Source organism: Polypterus senegalus, chromosome 1 (assembly GCF_016835505.1).
Source record: "Polypterus senegalus isolate Bchr_013 chromosome 1, ASM1683550v1, whole genome shotgun sequence".
In the NCBI taxonomy this organism is placed as follows: domain Eukaryota; kingdom Metazoa; phylum Chordata; class Cladistia; order Polypteriformes; family Polypteridae; genus Polypterus; species Polypterus senegalus.
The window spans coordinates 182,584,240-182,602,625 of NC_053154.1; the positions used below are offsets into that span (position 1 = coordinate 182,584,240).

At 35.4% G+C, this 18,386-nt stretch overlaps 1 protein-coding gene and 1 long non-coding RNA gene across 2 annotated transcripts in view; one reads left to right on the forward strand and one right to left on the reverse strand.

Annotated features, from left to right (window-relative positions):
- The window catches only part of LOC120535984, a 44,552-nt gene extending 28,959 nt beyond the window's left edge, over window positions 1-15,593 (forward strand). Inside the window, exons 2-3 of the long non-coding RNA XR_005634995.1 lie at window positions 8,063-8,182; window positions 15,283-15,593. This is a non-coding gene — a long non-coding RNA (uncharacterized LOC120535984). The remainder of the gene's footprint in view (window positions 1-8,062; window positions 8,183-15,282) is intronic.
- Window positions 1-18,172, reverse strand: part of ppp1r32 (protein phosphatase 1, regulatory subunit 32) — a 135,819-nt gene extending 117,647 nt beyond the window's left edge. Inside the window, exons 1-2 of the mRNA XM_039764233.1 lie at window positions 18,056-18,172; window positions 5,515-5,632 (exon numbers count right to left, since the gene is read on the reverse strand). Coding sequence (XP_039620167.1) covers window positions 5,515-5,632; window positions 18,056-18,161 — 224 coding nt within the window. The 5' untranslated portion in view covers window positions 18,162-18,172. The remainder of the gene's footprint in view (window positions 1-5,514; window positions 5,633-18,055) is intronic.
- Window positions 18,173-18,386: the final 214 nt, after the last annotated feature.

An 18,386-nucleotide genomic window follows, 5' to 3' on the forward strand; every position in this document is an offset into this window, starting at 1 on the left:
AGATCAATTCTAATTTTAAATAAGACTAGTAACTAGTAAATACGTTAACCAAAAAAGAAAAACAGTGAAAAATACAGAGCTTCTGTAAAAAGGCTGCTGCTAGCACAAAGCCTGACGTAAGATGCATATATTTACTAAATTAGATCTTCGTAGTTCATACTATCACATTTACTTCAACACTAGTAACACTGTGCATTTTCTCAGTATTACAATCAACAAGGCTACTATTACTGGCCTCTGGTATAGGGGTACATGGGCAAGGTACAAGCCACTGTTGCTACAGGGTATAGCCACAGCAATACTGTATGGTGCCAAAAACATTAAAGAAGCAGGCAGCAGCTCAGAGTCTCTGACCATACTTTCTTTTTTTATTCTGATTTACCCAAAAGAATATCTAGTGTAAATACAATTTCTTTGATTAAATAATAGCATTGTTGTCAGCTACCAAGAAGTACGTATACTATTATATGCTCATTAGAAACCAATGTCCCTAGAACTCGTTAATTTTCAAAGGAGGAAGGCAGTTCTGTATCACAATATTGTATATTGATGAGATATCAATCATAGTAGTCTGATCTTCAAAGAAGGAGTCTCTTTTGCAAGACAGGTAAATGTATATGCCATACCAATCAACAATAACCTGTAACAGATACTCAGGAAATTTGCCTTTTCACTTATCATACCAGTCTTAAAGAAATGGTGCCTATTGCCCCCTCATGACTTGGCTGTTACTGTACATTTGCTATTTACAAGCTTTTCCTAAAAGCAATACACAGACGTGTCCTTTTCTTAACAAAACTCACTTTTGCCCATTACATAAGCAAAGTGGTGTCTGAATCCTTTTGTTGTCACTGCTGGTCCTAATAATGTTTGTTCCCTTACTACCTTTCCAATCTGCTTGAAACAAATGAATAAATTAAGCAAAAACAAATGTTTTTCTCTATAAATACATATTTCGCAGAATATGTAGGTAAACAGCAAGTGTCATGATGGGCTGAATATAGTACTGTCCACACTCATTTTCACAGTCTAAGCAGCTCCTGTACTAAAAACGGTGGCACTTTATTTACTCTTATTTTGTTGCAAATGTATTGGCACTTCATCAATGTCTGTGCCCTAGACCATCTCTTGTGTTACCAAAGTTGTGTGGCAGCTCATGTTTCAGTTTTTACAATTGGATATGAAACAGACTTGTCTTTTAGACAAGTAGCTTATTTACCATGGAAAATGATTTGAAAATATCATTAGCAGTGACATTTCCCATTGCCTGTGAAAATTTCAATGAGTTACTGTACATGACCAGAATCAATGACTGCCTTACCCTGATAATCTATTGTTATCTTTCTCCAAATAATTAGCATATATTTGTTATTTATACCAGCAGCTATTCAAAATTTAATACCAAAATTGTTATGTTTGCTTGACTGGAACTCAATGAAACAACATTGACATTTCAACGGAAATAACTGCTCATCAACAGTTATGTTCAGTCCTTACTTCTAATGCTTGATGCAGTTCAGTACAGTGTGCAAGGTGTCTGATATAGCAACATCAGTTTGACATGGGGAAAGGAGAACATGCAAAATAGCACATTATAGATTGAACAAGCCATGAGTGAAGCGCACAGCGCTGGAAGGCTGCTCACTTGCAGTGTTTTCACATAGACACAGCAGATCTAACAATGTATGCAAATACAAGAATAAACAGTCAGGTTTATTTGCTTGTGTACATACTATATATGCATGTAAACCATTGTGTATGTGATTCAATTCATGCAATACTCAATATATAGGCCAGCATTTCAATATACAGTAGTTGCCCGCAAATCATACTTTTTCCTTAAAGTTTTCAAGAGATTTTGAGAAAAATAAAACTACAGGTAAAATTCTGTTACATTAAACTGCCACGGACCTAAAAATATTCTGTTGTAAAGAAAATTTCATAGTAATGAGATTTGTCACTTTCTTTAACTTGTGTCCAGGCATTGGCAATCATTTCAATAGCTTCTTTCATGTTAATTTTAATCTCCTCCTGTCTACAAGTTATGCAGATGAGAATGTTTCTCAGCATTTCCTTACGATAATACACTTTAAGTGTGCTGAAGGATGCTCAAATCCAATGGCTGAAGAACTGCTGTGCAAAAATTGGGAATGACATGCTGAAGTGCATCCCGAAGTTGACATTGTCGATGGCGAAATTCTAAATTCACTGGCAACATCTTTTTACTTTTTGCTGGAATCGAGATATGAACTGTTATCTTTTTTTCGTGTTTGCAATTTCTGTAGGAGGGTGACAATGAGTTAAATTCCAATGGATGTTTTTCAAATGTTGTCAATGAAAATAAACAGCAAAAAAACAGTATGAGGAAAGATTGAAGAAAGAAAAAAAAAATTTACAGTGTATTTGTTTGGGGGATCGTTGTGCACAACTGAGCTATGACCACAGAACTAACTGCTTTGTTGATGATTCATTCAGCCATTTCAGGGTCTTTTTGGCACTTCGTTGTAATGAAAGTATCTGCTGAATGTATTTTGTAGTAACAAGATTTCTATAGACTCGTGTCATATGGGGAAACTGTTGGGACCATAAAAATACTTCATTGTAATGAAAATTTAGTTGTAAAGATATTCGTTGTAACATAATTTTACCTGTACATGTTAGAGTAAATTTCACAATGTTTTATTTCTAGGTTATTATCTGATCAGCTTTTACCCTCTTCTGCTCTTGAATAAATTTAATCTGCTGAACCACTCTACTTTATTTAGCAGACATTTTAGTACCTAGGGCAGAGCCCCCTAAGTGTAGCTGCATTTGTCCAAAATTTCTAAGGTTCTGCAGCTTTAGGTTACTTCACAAAACAATTCAGGCAATAGTGTGACAAGTTTTCAAATAATTCCATGATTCAAATATCTTTGTTTGAAAAATTTTAATAAAAATCAAAGCAAACAGTTTACACAGAAATAAAGAAAAAATTGATATTATAAAGAAAAGAAAAATAATTGTTTTAAGAAAGTTCTGTTTAAGGCTCACTTATCTTATTTCATTTCTCTCTGTATTTGGTTATACAGTTATACTTTCAAATGTTCATATATTCTTTAAAGGTTTGTATGAAGATCAGGAGATGGTCATCAAACACTGTATGCAACTGTTCTACTGGTAAGCAAATCTAACAGTCCACACTTCTAGAAGTGAGACTATCTACTAACTAGCTTAATGAGCACACTGTTTTTTACAGGAATAGTTAAGAATGTTCTATTTTATTTTAACTTACAGGAGCTAAAAGAGTATACTACAATCTAAGTAACAATGATAAAATGATACTTTTTGAAATTACCAGGCACTATATGACTTTTACATTAACTTTAACTAAGATTGGCTCTTACACAAACCTCCCATCAGCATTTACATTAAAATTTATTTTAGCTAGTGATGAGAGAGATTATTTCAAAGTATTTATAGATACTATCAACTAATTTTATGGTGGCCACCTGTACATAATCGTAGGGAATGATGGGAAAAGGTTTTGCAATTAATCTTTTGGACAAGGACCAGATTCACTCATTCATTACATACACTCATGGTCAATCTATGCAAAGCATGACATACGTCTTCAAACGCACATCTTTCAGTATTAGAATTATTAAAGGATGGAACCATAAGTGTCCAAAATGACATTAAGCACTGGATCAAGTATGTCATATGATTTGGGATTATCCTAAACTAACATAATAACTGGGGAAAATATATTATTTTTCATTGAATACTGAATTCATAATCTGCAGTGGGCTGGCAACCTGCCCGGGATTTGTTTCCTGCCTTGTGCCCTGAGTTGGCTGGGATTGGCTCCAGCAGACCCCCGTGACCCTGTAGTAAGGATATAGCGGGTTGGATAATGAATGGATGGATGAATTCATAATTCATCCTAAACTTTTAAAGGTACTAGATGAGTCTGCAGTGACATTTTTTAAATAATTTATTATATTACATTTCTTACTGGTCAACATATTTTACACAAAGAATCCTAACCTACCCACTATAACTGAATGAGAAAGGGATATCAAATCTATATAAAGCTACCATCCCTAAATGATTCATTAGCTCACTAACTGACAAGAAATTCCTAGGTATTGCAAAAAACCCTAAGGATTAGTCTCATTGCTTTGAGGCCCACAAAAATTCAGCCTTGTCAAAATGTGAATTTAAAAATGAAGAAAATCTGATAAATCTATAATAATATATTGCATGTTTGTGATCTTAATTTTCAATCTACAACATCTGCTAAAAAGTGCATATGGTAGCAAGTCCAACATGTCCAAGTCAGCAGTATTGTTGTTTGAGTCCTGCTTTTTTATCTTTGTTATTTATGTTTCATGTAAAAATGTGTAGAATAATAATCACTAATACAGTGGGCTCCACTGTTTTTAGAATATTTGCATGAATATAATGAGATATCTTGGGGACACTCTTGATCAAGTAGGGAAGTGTAGGCAAACCAGCTAAATGATAACTCACATGTATAATAATTCACATCACTGTGCCATTACTATAATGCGTGTTGACATGACAAACGCATCAAACCTCAAAAGTGATGCAAATTATGTACAGACTGTATTTTGCTTTCCTTTTAATAGGGTAAATGCTGTGCATTTGGGCTGAACTTTTAGTTTTTTTCATTAGTTTAGTTTATACAGGCTACCTGTTGTCATTTCTCAGACAACTGGCCAACTGGTCAGGAATATCTCAGCCAGACTTCACTCCATCATGCTCATTGTCTTGGAAGCCATTAATTGACTGATGAGGTGCTACATTCAATTTTAGTAAGGTGTGGGTGTAAATACATAAAATATAACTGGATTTTGTCAACAAAAAAAAAAAAACATTAACACAAAAAGGAAATTTGCGGCATTGTATGGTTTTCATAACTTAATCTGAGCAATGAACTGAGCCCATATTACAATAAGGGCAACTAGCAAACATGAAGCTGCTTTTTAAATAGTGACATTCCATTAGTGCAAAATGCAAGAGTTATTATTTCTCTCCCCCACCCTCCCACAGAGCATGTATTCTGCTCTGCGGCACTTCATGGAGGACACAGATTTGTGATAAATGTAGATAAAAATGCAAAGCATCCATGTATAGTAGAATAATCTAGAAAACTCGCAATTTACAATAAATACAGTATTGTCCATTCCAATACATTGTATGAAGTTATAAGAAGTAAGACAAGGAAACATCAGATTTTCACAGTACATACCCTTAAACATACTCTTTTTAAGCAAAGTTTAAAATTTATCAGTTAACTTAACAAATGCACACACATTGGAATACAATATTGTCTTCTATTCTGGCCACACTGCTTCATTTGAAAAATATATTTACCAAGTAAGGATAATAGCTTCTTTAGTTACATATGATATCTTTTTTTTTTTTTTTTTTTAAATCTGTTTAATTTCTACTTAGAACTCAGATTCCACTTCTTAAAACATATCAGTCTTTTCTGTAATGTCTACATACCCCAGAGTTTTATTGTCATGTTGGTCCAAGATGGAATTGTAATATAAAGCTGGCCTCATACTGGCTGTATATCCTGTCCCTGTATGCTGTCCTCTTCTTGGTTTAAAGCCCTCTATTCCTGTAACAGAAAAGCACAAATATCTAGAGTCTACATCTTGACACTTAGTTAATTAAGGTATCCATCTGTTCAAGGCAAGCTGTAGTTAATTTATTATTTATCCATTCCTTCTTAATAATGACAAAGGCCAAGGATAATCTAATTTACTATTTTTAAAATTTCCCTCCTTTTCTGCATAGTTTAAAGAAGAAACATTTTTTCTACCTTTATATGTTTTGTGAAATTTTGGTTATAATAATAATAATAATAATAATAATATAATAATTGTGTTTAAAACCGTTTCAGCAGCTATTAGTGTATTTCAGATGTAGAAGCAGTTTTGGTATGATTTCTTCAATTTTCAGTCCAACTGCAGTTTTACATAAACTATCAGCAGACAGCAACTGACATAGAATATAATTGTAAAAACCATTAACATCCCCAATAATCTTACCAAACAAGGGCAAGAACCATTTCTGAATAAAGAACTTAGCTTCCTGAAAGCTTCTCTATTGTTATATTAAAATCAAGGGTGAAGACTCCACTACTAAATTTTAGAACATTCCCTATTAGTATTTTCAAACAAAGGTCTTTATGCTCTATGGCGCTTACGCTGTCTTTGCTGTTCTTTATAATATAATGGTAGATTGTATCTCTGAAAAGATTTTGAAAGCATCTGAAAGATGAAGCCACTGTGGACAGAGACTGCATACAACATAGTGGTCAGATACCTTTGCTATAGTGTGCAAAATTGTTCCTTTAACAAAACAGTGCCTCTTACAATATCCAGCTTCTTCAAGTGTTAATTGATTTCATCTTTCCAATCATCTAATAACCACAATTCTGGGACATAGGAAGCCAGTGTCTATCTCAGCAGCATTGGTTGCATGGCAGGAAACAACCCTGGATTAGGTGTCAACCTTGTTTCAGACCACACTCACAAAGACACCTAAACTCTCTCATTTAGGTTCAATGTCCTGTTTACAATATATATTACCTGGGGCAGCTGCAGTTTTCTTTCTCAAACCTAGTAGACACTAGTTATGAATGATTACAGATGCTTGTCCTGTTTACACACACTACTGTCTTTACATCATGGTTTGAATAAATGCATGCATGTATTTCTCACCTTAGCCCTGAACTGGAAAAAGCAGATTCTAGAAGATTAGGGTTTTTTGTCAATTTATAAACACTGCAGAATTCTATAGTGACAGCTAAAAAATTAGGAGCAAATGTTAAATTAAAACAATAGCTTCTATAGTGCTATCTCAATCAATTAAGCAAAATAGCAAGATTCTAATACAGTAACTTCAACATACAGTTCTCATACAAAACACAGCAGCAAAACACCACTGCAAAGTCAAAAGCTAGATAAATATGAGATTACTTATAGGATATACAATACTGTAAATTTACTCCAAAAATACTGAAATATCACAGATACACTGGATAGTACTACCACCTCATGGGATCGAATTCTATGCCCAGACATTGTCTGTGTACAGACTGCACATTCTCAGTGTGTGTGGTTGAATTTCCCTCTGGGTACCCCAGTTTTCCTTCTTCTTTCAAAAGGTTTGCAAGTTAGGTTAATTGACAACTTTTCACTTGTCCCAGCATAGGTGTATACGTGGATGAGCTCTGCAAAGGACTGGTGCCATATTCATTGCTGTTTCATGCCTAGTGCCCAGTGCAGCTAGGATAAATTTCAGCCCTACATTACCCCAAATTAGATTAGGTGGAATTTGAGGTGGGATTTTAAAATATGTAGAAAAACATATCTTATACTGTATGTTAAATTGTTTAGAATAAACTAATATTTTTAAACCACACTTTGTTTATGGATACAATATAAGTGCTCACAACTAACTTTTACGTTATTTAAATGCAGTTTCTTTAAATATAAACCAAAAAGTATAGCTTGGTTCATTATACTCTTGATCCAGTTATGTGTTCCAGTGTACAGTTCTAGTTTTTCATTAAATGTGTTATGTTTCAGTCACGGTTTATTCCTTGGCTTATGTGCATTGCCACTTGTTGTTTAATTGTTGATTTTATTTTATTTTATTTCTCACTTCTGGTATTGAATTTTGCTTGTGGATTGTGTTTTGGGACTTGCTGTGGACTGCCATTTTAGGCAAATCCGTTTTTGAAAAATTTTTCCATTGTCCTATTTTTTGCTAAATAAACACTTTCAAAATATTTCTTGTGAAACCTTTCACTGCAAGCCAGAGCTTGATGGTTTCTCTTACATATGAATCATTTCTGAGTTATATTTTGGGACTTTCTTTGTATTTTGAACTTTGGGTGTGTGTTCGAAGAAGCCAGCAGGTAGTGGTTGGGGACTAGCTGATTTACAATAAGACTCCTCTAGGTAGGTCATTGAAGGTCCTGATTTAGTAGATCTTTTTGGAGGCTTCATATCCTTTTTCATTCTTTCTTTGACTCCAGCTCACAACAATATGGATGGAGAGAAGCAAGAGGGAAAGCGGTAGGAAGAAAGGAGGTGTACTTGCCATTTTTGTGAATGAAAACTTGTGCGACCCTGGACACATTACAATTAAATCACAGGTATGCGACCCCAATGTTGAGCTTCTCCCAATGGGATTACAGCCTTGTTATAATCTGAGGGAGGTTTCACATGTGTTAGCAGTTTGCATCATCCACTCTGAAAGCAGTATATTTTGTGGCAAGCAAACCCACTATCAACCATCCCAGTGCTTTCATCACAACTTCTGGGGTCTTTATCCATGTTTGACTTTCCTCCCTCACCTGTTTTTTCCAGTTTATGGACTATACAACAAAGAAAAGCAGAACCCTGGGGCTGTTATATGTCAATGTTAAAAAGGTATATAACGCTGCTGCTTTGCAGCCTAATTTGGTACAGCTCATACCCACATATAAACGCATTGGTCAGTGGCTCTCAGTCACAACCAGGACCACACAGGTATGAACAAACACAGGCCGAGGACGCCACAGGAAACATTTGAGAACACTGACTGAGACATGCTTTGCAAGTCACATGGTGAGGACATTGAAGGACTCAGTCACTGTATCACAGAGTAAATCATGTTTTGTGTGGATAACGCAGTCCCGAAAAAAGACAATGCACTGTTTTCCTAACAGCAAACTGTGGTCACAAAAGACCTAAAAGCCCTACTAAATAAAAAGAACAGAGCTTACAGGTCTGACAATAAAGAGGAAATCAAGCAGGTTCAATTAAAACTGAGGAAGCAGCTCTGCAAGGGGAAGCGCATTACAGGGACAAACTGGAGCACAGGTTACAGCAGAAAAACATGAAGGGAGTATGAAACGGGATGTAGGCTGTCACTGGCTACAAGCAGAAAATAAAACCTGCAGAGGAAAGGAACAAGAACAAAGCTAATTGATTTATTTTTGTTAGTCCAGCCTTTTCCCGACATTGTCTGACTCTGTGGGCAAGCTGAGGATGTTCTGGAATGTCAACTACCATATCTACCCTCCACAACCTTCCCTTACAATGATATCACACCTGTGGTCTCCAGTATCCTTCCTCTTCCTGGACTGATTGTCTCTGCCGATCAAGTTACCAGAGAACTAGGCAAACAGGTACTGAAAACATGTAAGCTAGTTCTGTGGGGTCCTTCAACGCCTGTTCTCCCTTTCCTTGAGTCTCTAGAAGGTTGCTCAGCTGTGAAAAACATCCTATGCTGTCTCAGGGCCAAAGAACGAGCATTCCAGTGATCCCAAGGAATTCAAAACATTTGCTCTTATTTCAAACATTATGAAAACCTTTGAGAGACTGGTCCTGAAACAGCTCCAACTCCTGGTTTCAGAACATCTTTTTGCTCTAATGTATGCCTATCAATGCATTTACAACAGAGTAGGTGTACTGTACTGTAGCATACACTGTAGTCTCCTGGGGAAGCAACTTGAGTTCAAAAGACACATAATGCCTGAACAAACTGGTCAGGAAAGCCTGCTCTATCACAGGGTAGACACTGGATACACTGGAAGCTGCTGTAGAAATGAAAATAGTGACAAAACTGGATGCCATCATTAAAAATCATCTCTATCCTCTCCAGGAGTTGATCTGTTAGACCAATTTTAATCACAAGCTCATTCCTCCATGGTGTGCTAAACGGAAATGTGTGGAATTTAGAGACTGAAGAAGTGACTGTTACAAAACTTCCCAATTAATGAAACGATGGAATAATATGTAGTTCTATCATTCAGATACTATTTCCTAGTTTGTAATTCTTCATAGAAATCCAGTCATGCCTCTGTGCGCGTTTCCTTATGAGGGAGAGTTGTTGAAGCGAGCAGTATCAAACACCCTGACTACGACTAAAAAACTAAAAAACAAGAGTTTAACTGCAAAAGTGAAGGCACAACAATATCCCGGCGACTTTTACGAACTTTTCTGCAAGTTTTGCCAGCATACCATAGACCAGCCACGTAAATATACTTGCAATGACCACATCAAATCTAAAACCCATCCCAAAAACAAGGAGAAATTAAGATCAAAAAGTGTTCTCCTTCATGTAACAATAGAGGAAACAACAAAATCGTCAGATGCAAGACGCCAGTTTGTGACCATGTCAGTCAGACATTACGCTCGAAAAAATGACAAAGATGTGTCCTTACCTTAATAAGCATTGTAAAAAAGTAGGCACGCTGCCAGAAAACGAGAGCAGTCTTCGCCATTTGAACAACATATGGACCCTGCTCTTCGAAAGATTTGTGGCAACAAAATTTATGTTGTAGTTGATGAAACCACTGGTAGCCGAGACCACATAGTTCACAACATAGTGATAGGTGAGTAAACATTTGGCTGTATGGTAATTCTTTTATGTAGGCAGTTCTAATTGTACGTGATGTATTTACTATTAATCATTTAACTGATTAAATTATACAGGTATTTAACCCGTATTAACATTCTTTCCCGTAGAAAAATGTTATTAGTGAATGGAACTGGTTGTCAACAGATTCCCATTTAAAAATTAACAACGATGTTTCAGGATTTAATAAATGTTTTGCCTCACGGTGACGAGGCACGCAAGGTCCACATTTGACTGTTCCGTTATAAACTCGGCACCTACACACCTGGACAGAAGAGTAGGCTTTTCCTCAGATGCAACGAGCCCTCAAAAGCATTTCACACTTTCTTTTTTCTAAAAGTGAAGTTAACCTTTATCTCAGAAGGATGCATCAAATTAATAACATGTCTTACAATTCCGGAGGGCACTCACTGTCCTACTGCAATCTCAGCATACAGCATCGTGGAGGATTTGGGCTTCTACCTGATAAATAATATATGTATTGATTATATTTATTGTTCTTTTAAGTCTATATGTTTGTTTTTATGTTTCTGCTGCTGTATGCATCTAAATTTCCCCATGGAATTAATAAAATTGATCCAATCTAATCTAAAGTTATAATTCAAGACTTTCTGGTAATCACAAATCTGCCCAGTAAATAGGTAACTGGTATTGCCTAGTAAGGCTTTAGAAGAGAATTAAGCCAAAATTTGTGATCAAATGAAAATGCTACTTTTCGCTATGTCTGAAAAGCAAGAACTAATCAAGGGTGTATCTTTAACAGTCCAGGTTAAGGGAGCTGTATATAATTTACATAGATGTAGGAATAAAACATTTGCTTATGACTGGTTTCCATTTAATGTTTGTGTTTTTAATTGCAAGGAAGTTAAGTGTGGTTTCAGAGCATCTAGAGGTGTGCATTGTTACAAAGGTACATGCACATCTCAGTCACACCATGTAGAAATTACAACAGTTTTTATACATGGTCCCTCAATTTGTATAGGCAAAGGTGCCTTCTACCTGTACTAGGTTTCAGGGGCTATGAGAAACTATTATCAAGTAGGATAAGAAGTCTTCTTAAAACACATAATTAAGAGATAAAAAGAGAGATGAGAGATGGGTCAAAAATGTAAATTGAAAAGTGTGATTGTGTAATATGAGGAAAATGGAAGAAAAAACAGAAGGTTGGATTCAGGTGAAGAAAGTTATGAAAGTATTGGGAATAAAAGCTAAAGGAATGGAAGATGTAAAAGTATACAAGAAAGATTAAAAAATGGATCAAGAGGAAAATGGCACTGAGGAAATCGAGGAACTTGTCTATTACCTAGACTAGTTGTCTAGTAGTTAACAAGAGCTACTATCCTGTGAATGAAAATATACTGTATTTACTAGCTTCACTTTAGCTTTAGCTTTCACTTTCACTTTATAATTAATATAGTAATAGTGGTGTTTTATTCGAATGGTGATCACAGTGTTGAAAAAGTTGCAATATAAGAGTTAATGGTAATAATGGAAAAGGAGAGAAAAATGTTTCCAACACACACACAACACTAATTTTATCCATTTGGCTTTGAAGTAAAAATGTGGGTTATACAGGCATACTACAGTTAAATCCATTTTATTTAAACATCAGATTAAAAACAATTAAAAAAAATAATTTAAGATGTACAAATAAACAAAAAAATGTAGAGTGAGTAAAAACAGTGGATTTTACCAGGGAGGAAATTACAGGGTTTATATAAGACTGGCAGAATACCCGCGCTTCGCAGCGGAGAAGTAGTATGTTAAAGTAGTTATGAAAAAGAAAAGGAAAAATTTTAAAAATAACGTAACATGATTGTTAATGTAATTATTTGGTCATTGATATGAGTGTTGCTGTCATATCTCTCTCTCTCTCTCTCTCTATATATATATATATGTATATCTATCTCTCTCTCTCTCTCTCTCTCTCTCTATATATATATATATATATATATATATATATATATCAAAATACCAGCAGCGGAGAAGTAAAAGAAAAGGAAACATTTTAATAGTAGCGTAACATGATTGACAATGTAATTGTTTTGTCATTGTCATGAGTGTTGCTGGCATATAGATATATATATATATATATATATATATATATATATATATATATATATATATATATATATATATATATATATATATATATATACACATACATACATACATGTGTACACATATACACACACATATACTATGGGGTGCCAAACACGCAAATACATTGATTTTCTGAATATATAAAGTCGGTGTCAGAATACATAAAGTCAAAATTTGAATATATAAAGTCATTCCAGAATATATAAAGTCAAAACTTGAATATATAAAGTCACTGTCGGAATATATAAAGTCACTGTCGGAATATATAAAGTCAAAACTTGAATATATAAAGTCAGCGTCTGTATATATAAAGTCAAAACTTTTTTCTGAATATATAAAATCAAAACTTGAATATATAAAGTCAGCGCTGGAATATATAAAGTCAAAACTTGAATATATAAAGTCATTCCCGAATATATAAAGTCAAAACCTGAATATATAAAGTCAGCGTCGGAATATGTAAAGTCAGCGCTGGAATATATAAAGTCAAAACCTGAATATATAAAGTCAGCGTCGGAATTTATAAAGTCATTCCTGATTATATAAAGTCAAAGTCAAAATATATTGATTGAAACGACTCTGAACTGAACAAAGTTAACAAAAACGTATTCAGAAAAATACATTAAAAAAACACTGTTCGGTTAATGTTTTGAAAATGATGCATGTGCCCTGCCCAGGATTGGTTCCTGCCTTGCGCGCAGTGTTGGCTGGGATTGGCTCCAGCAGACCCCCGTGACCCAGTGGTCAGATTCAACGGGTTGGGAAATGGATGGATATTCTAGCGCTGACTTTGTATATTCCGACGCTGACTTTATATATTCAAGTTTTGACTTTATATATTTCAGCGCTTACTTTATATATTCCGAAGCTGACTTTATATATTCAAGATTTGACTTCATATATTCCAGCACTGACTTTATATATTCCGACGCTGACTTTATATATTCAGAAACAAGTTTTGACTTTATTTATTCTGACAGTGACTTTACATAATCAAGTTTTGACTTTATATATTCAGGAATGACTTTATATATACAAGTTTTGACTTTATATAGTTAAATTTAGTCATCATTGCATAACTTTTTCTTTACCATAGAAATTTAAAGACTAAATTCAACTTCCATTCCTACCAAAGATATTTCTGGCGACTAAATAGAACCTACTTATATCCAAATTGGAGCTATTGAGCTGTCGCCTGCCTGCCTGAATAAGTCACCCTCGCTTCGCTCTTACTTTTTTACCGTTTATTTAATCATGGCTAGTGGCGGAAAAATTATAAAATGGAAGGAGGATTACACTGAGTATGGCTTTACCAAAACAATTATTGATGGAGAATCGATTATTCATAAAGCTTCAATTGGTGATCTGTTTTTCTGTGTTAACCTCACATTTTTTTATACTTCTTCTCAAACCAAGGGGGTGCGAGGGTAAAATGAATCGGGAAGCGCTGATCAATGTAATCGGTGTACCAGGAAATCATGCATTGACAGAAGTTCCCCTTTGCTTGTGTTTAAATGCGTGATTTTTAACGCGTTATGGAGCACATGCATCGAAGCTTCTCAGCTGTGCTTGTGCTAAGAAAAGGAAACATTTTAAAAATAACGTAACACGATTGTCAATGTAACCTTTTGTAAGTAGTGCCTGGAGCATTCCGTGTGGAGAAACTCTAGAGACAGCATGTGTATTAACTTGTGGATTTTTCTGTGAGTATTTGGTGGCAGTGTGATGAAGTTGCTTCGGAAGACGGCTTAGCCGTGGAGCTCAGCTCAGAGCGAAATGAGGTGAATGGGAGGGGAGATGATAACGTCACTCCTCCACCCGCCTTAACTGTCAATCCCCCCACAAACACAGTCTCTCGGAATTTGCATAAGCACAGTCTTTCACCAGTAATTTGAACTTAGTTAGAAAGTGATCAAAACTGTCGTTTATACCCTGCGTCCTCTCATTAAACTTGTATCCCGCATTAGCCGTGGGCATGACAAACGCCAGCGGCAGCCTGTCTATGAACTTAATTTAAACTTTAGGTTTACACCGTGCTTTGTTTCCGAAGTAGCTGCAGGCATGAATATGCTTGTACAGTATGTGTCACTCGCTCGCTTCTTATTGTTTCACTGCCTTCTCAAATGTATAATGCATGTTTTCTTCAGCGCTTTTTGGAGCTCTTCCTGGTTTTCTATGTAATGCATTGACAGTCAGTTCACGTGATTACGTGGGAGGCGTGATGATGTCACACGAAACTCCACCCCCCATGGCCATCGAGCTCAACTCCATTACATTATATGGAGAAAAATAGGTTCCAGTTATGACCATTATGCGTAGAATTTCGAAATGAAACCTGCCCAGCTTTTGTAAGTATGCTGTAAGGAATGAGCCTGCCAAATGTCAGCCTTCCACCCACACGGGAAGTTGGAGAATTAGTGATGAGTCAGTGAGTGAATGAGTCAGTGAGGGCTTTGCCTTTTATTAGTATAGATACCAGCAAAACCAAGCTGCTCCCATATTCCAGGTGTAGTAAAAAGGAAAGAGAGCCTTGAGCAGGAAAGATCTTTGGGAAGAGGGAAGAAGCTAGTGCAGACAGGCTGAAATATAAATTGAGTTGTCATGAATCTTAGTATTTTTCCTTTATTGGTCATTTCTAATGTCACATATGTGCGCATGGGAGACAGCTAAAAGGTCTAAATGAAAGTAATTCCATGCCAGACCAGGGGGTGACAGAGTGCACTGACCTTTTTTCTTACTTTCCTGCAGACCGTTCATGGGAAATTCTGCCTGACCCCAGTGACATCACTTCCGGTTCTAGACCCTTGGATGATGTCTCTTCCGGTGAAGAACCCATGACCGAAGAGACTTCCTGTTTCTGCCCTTTTGATGATGTCACGTCCGGGTCTAAACCTATGGAAGAGGACTCTTCCGCTTCCACCCTCGATGACTTCACTTCCTTTTCTGGCCTTTTAAGTTGCCACATTTGACTACTCTAGTCAGTTCTGTTTAGGACTCTATTCTGAGCACATCAGTGCTAGCAATTTACCCATTTGAAGACAGGGAATGTTATACAGGTGGCTTCCCCAAACCTCTTTATGACCCTTGTGTCTGCTTTTTGTGACACTAATCATTTGTGTAATTCATTTTTTTTAACTCATTTATTTCTTTTATTATTATTTTGCAAATGCCGTTTTGTTTTGTTAACTTCGGTGTGTTGCTACAGTCACCACAATTTTTGGTCAGTCCGTGCTACAGCAATGACCATGTTGCTTACTGTTATTAGGTTGGTTGCTGGTTACATGACATACAGTACAATATCATTGCTGCCTACCTATTTAAGGTAGGTGTCCACAGCTAAACTCAGCCTCAGTTTTGGCTGTTTTCTGCTACTTTGTTTTACCTTGCCACAGATTCTTCATACTTAACTCAGTACACATGTTCTATACAGCAAAATGAAGGGCAGACATTTCTGTACAAGAATAAAATTCAATTATAAATTGCATATAAGTAACAGTAATCAAGTTGCAAAATGCAATCACGTTTACTAAAAGCACTTTGAATATTATTCTTACTAGCATAAATGTTGGAATAAGTGCCCATATTAAGTACAAAATCTGATTTGCCCACTTGCAACCAGGCTTAGTAATTCTTGACACTGTTCCCCTAGCTGAGGCATTACCAGATGGATACATATTCCTTCATAAATCAAGAGATACTGGATGATGAAGTGGCGTTGAAATAATTCATTATGAAAAAATGCAAATCCCTTCTAAAAATGTATGTGAATTTACATCTTTTGAGGCACTCATTTTAGATATTAAAACAGATTTCATTACAACTGTTGTGCTAGTCTACAGAGCACCAGGGCCATATACATTGTCCATGACTGAAACTGCCAAACTTTATTCTGATTTGGCTATAAATTATGATTGCATAGTTTTGATGGGAATTTTAATATACACATTGACGTGGAAACTGACACTTTCAGTAAATGATTTACTTATTTGTTAAATTCAACAGGATTTTGTCATATTGTCAATGGTCCAACTCATAATTAAGTCTAATGTGTGGTTATGACTATAATTCACGAAGTTGAAATTCTAAATTTAAATTTTACTCCATTAAATTAACCTATTTCAGATCACTGCTTAATAACATTTGGTTCTGCACTTACCAATACATTCACAGACTAAAACAAAGACCGTGCATTATCTAGATTGTAACTCTGCTTCAAAATGTATAGATATTTTGAGTATGTCAGGTGTAATAATGGAAAACAAATTAGATCAGCAAACATCAAATTATATAACCCTGAGAGAGGCTTTGGGCACAGTCGCTCCCCTAAAAACAAAAGTGATCAAAGTACAGAGAAACTCAATTTGAGTTAATGAGGGCACTCGATCTCTTCAATTAGGTGTGTCAAAAACTGGAGCATAGATGGAGAACAACAAAGCTTCAGGTCTTTAGAATTGCATGGACAGAGAGTGTTAAAAATATAAAAAAGCTATCTTTAAAGCCTGCTCAGACTACATTCCGAAATAATCAATAAAAATAATTATAATAATTCTCATTTAATGTTTAGAACAATGGCTAATCCAACAAATGTGAATTCAGAATTGCAGTCCAAAATAACAACAGACATTAGCAATGCCAACTTTATGAACTTATTTAATCAAAAATATAACATCCCAGATCTCAACATCACAGTGCAAACCTCATACTAGCTTTGCAAACCCCATCTTGCCTTCCATTCAACACTTTAGAAATTTTAAGCCTGTAACAAAAGTTTGGCAATTTATAAAGATAATTTTGACTTGCTGGTAATTATCTCACTCTGTTTTCTAACAACTACATTTTTACTACCCTTTTCTCATTATATTTATCCCCTGGTCATTATTCCTTTTCTTTTTAAACTTTTAATTGTACACAGTACCTTGACAGTGATGCAGGAATTAAGGGTTATAGGATTCAGGTGACACAAGATACCACATACTGTGGAGGAGAATGCAAGGAATCTGACACACAAGTACAGGTTACAACAGACTGCTAGGGTGACTATCAGATGGCCAACTTGTTCATGGCAACTTACTTTGGACGTATTCTAGTGTTAACTGATTACATGTATTGTATGTATGCAAAATATTAAGTATGTTCATTTATTAAGGAGCAGAAACTAAAAAAAATAGGCACAAATAAATGTAAAATATGAGTAATGGCGGTGTGATTTTTGTGAACTTGGAAATGGATAATAGTTTTAACTATAATGTCCAAGTGATAGGCTGAAAATACTCTATGATATGTGGGATGATGGAAAATCAGTAAACCTAGGTTTAGACTGGCTAGATATGTCAGGTCTAAAGACAGAAATGTTAGAGCAAAATTAAAAAATTAAAAAGACCAAAATTAAGTGTTGGTAAAAAGTAATGGCTTTTAAACTAAAAAAAACACACCTACAAGTACTAATATGAATGCAAGCTGTATGAAAAGTACCTAGCATTGTGTAGATGCTGCAGAAAAGAGTGTCCCATTACACACTTACCATAAGAGCTGCAGTAGGTGGTACAGTAAAATCGTTTTGGTTCTCTTTCACCTCCTATACTTGTTAAAACATAGGGTGTCATGCCTCCAACTGGTAATCTACCCATTGTCAAGTGGCCTGAAAAATGTAACAGTAAAAACAATAATTATTATTATTCATTTGCTCAAGGTTTTCAAAAATGATTTTATCACATTCTAAAAATAATGCAAACCAAAGCAAAAAATAAAACAAGGAAAATGTTCCCATAAACGAAGGGACATTGAGGTCTAATTATATCATTATTGCTTCTATATGAGAGGTCAACTTATTTAGGGTATACCAGGACCATTCC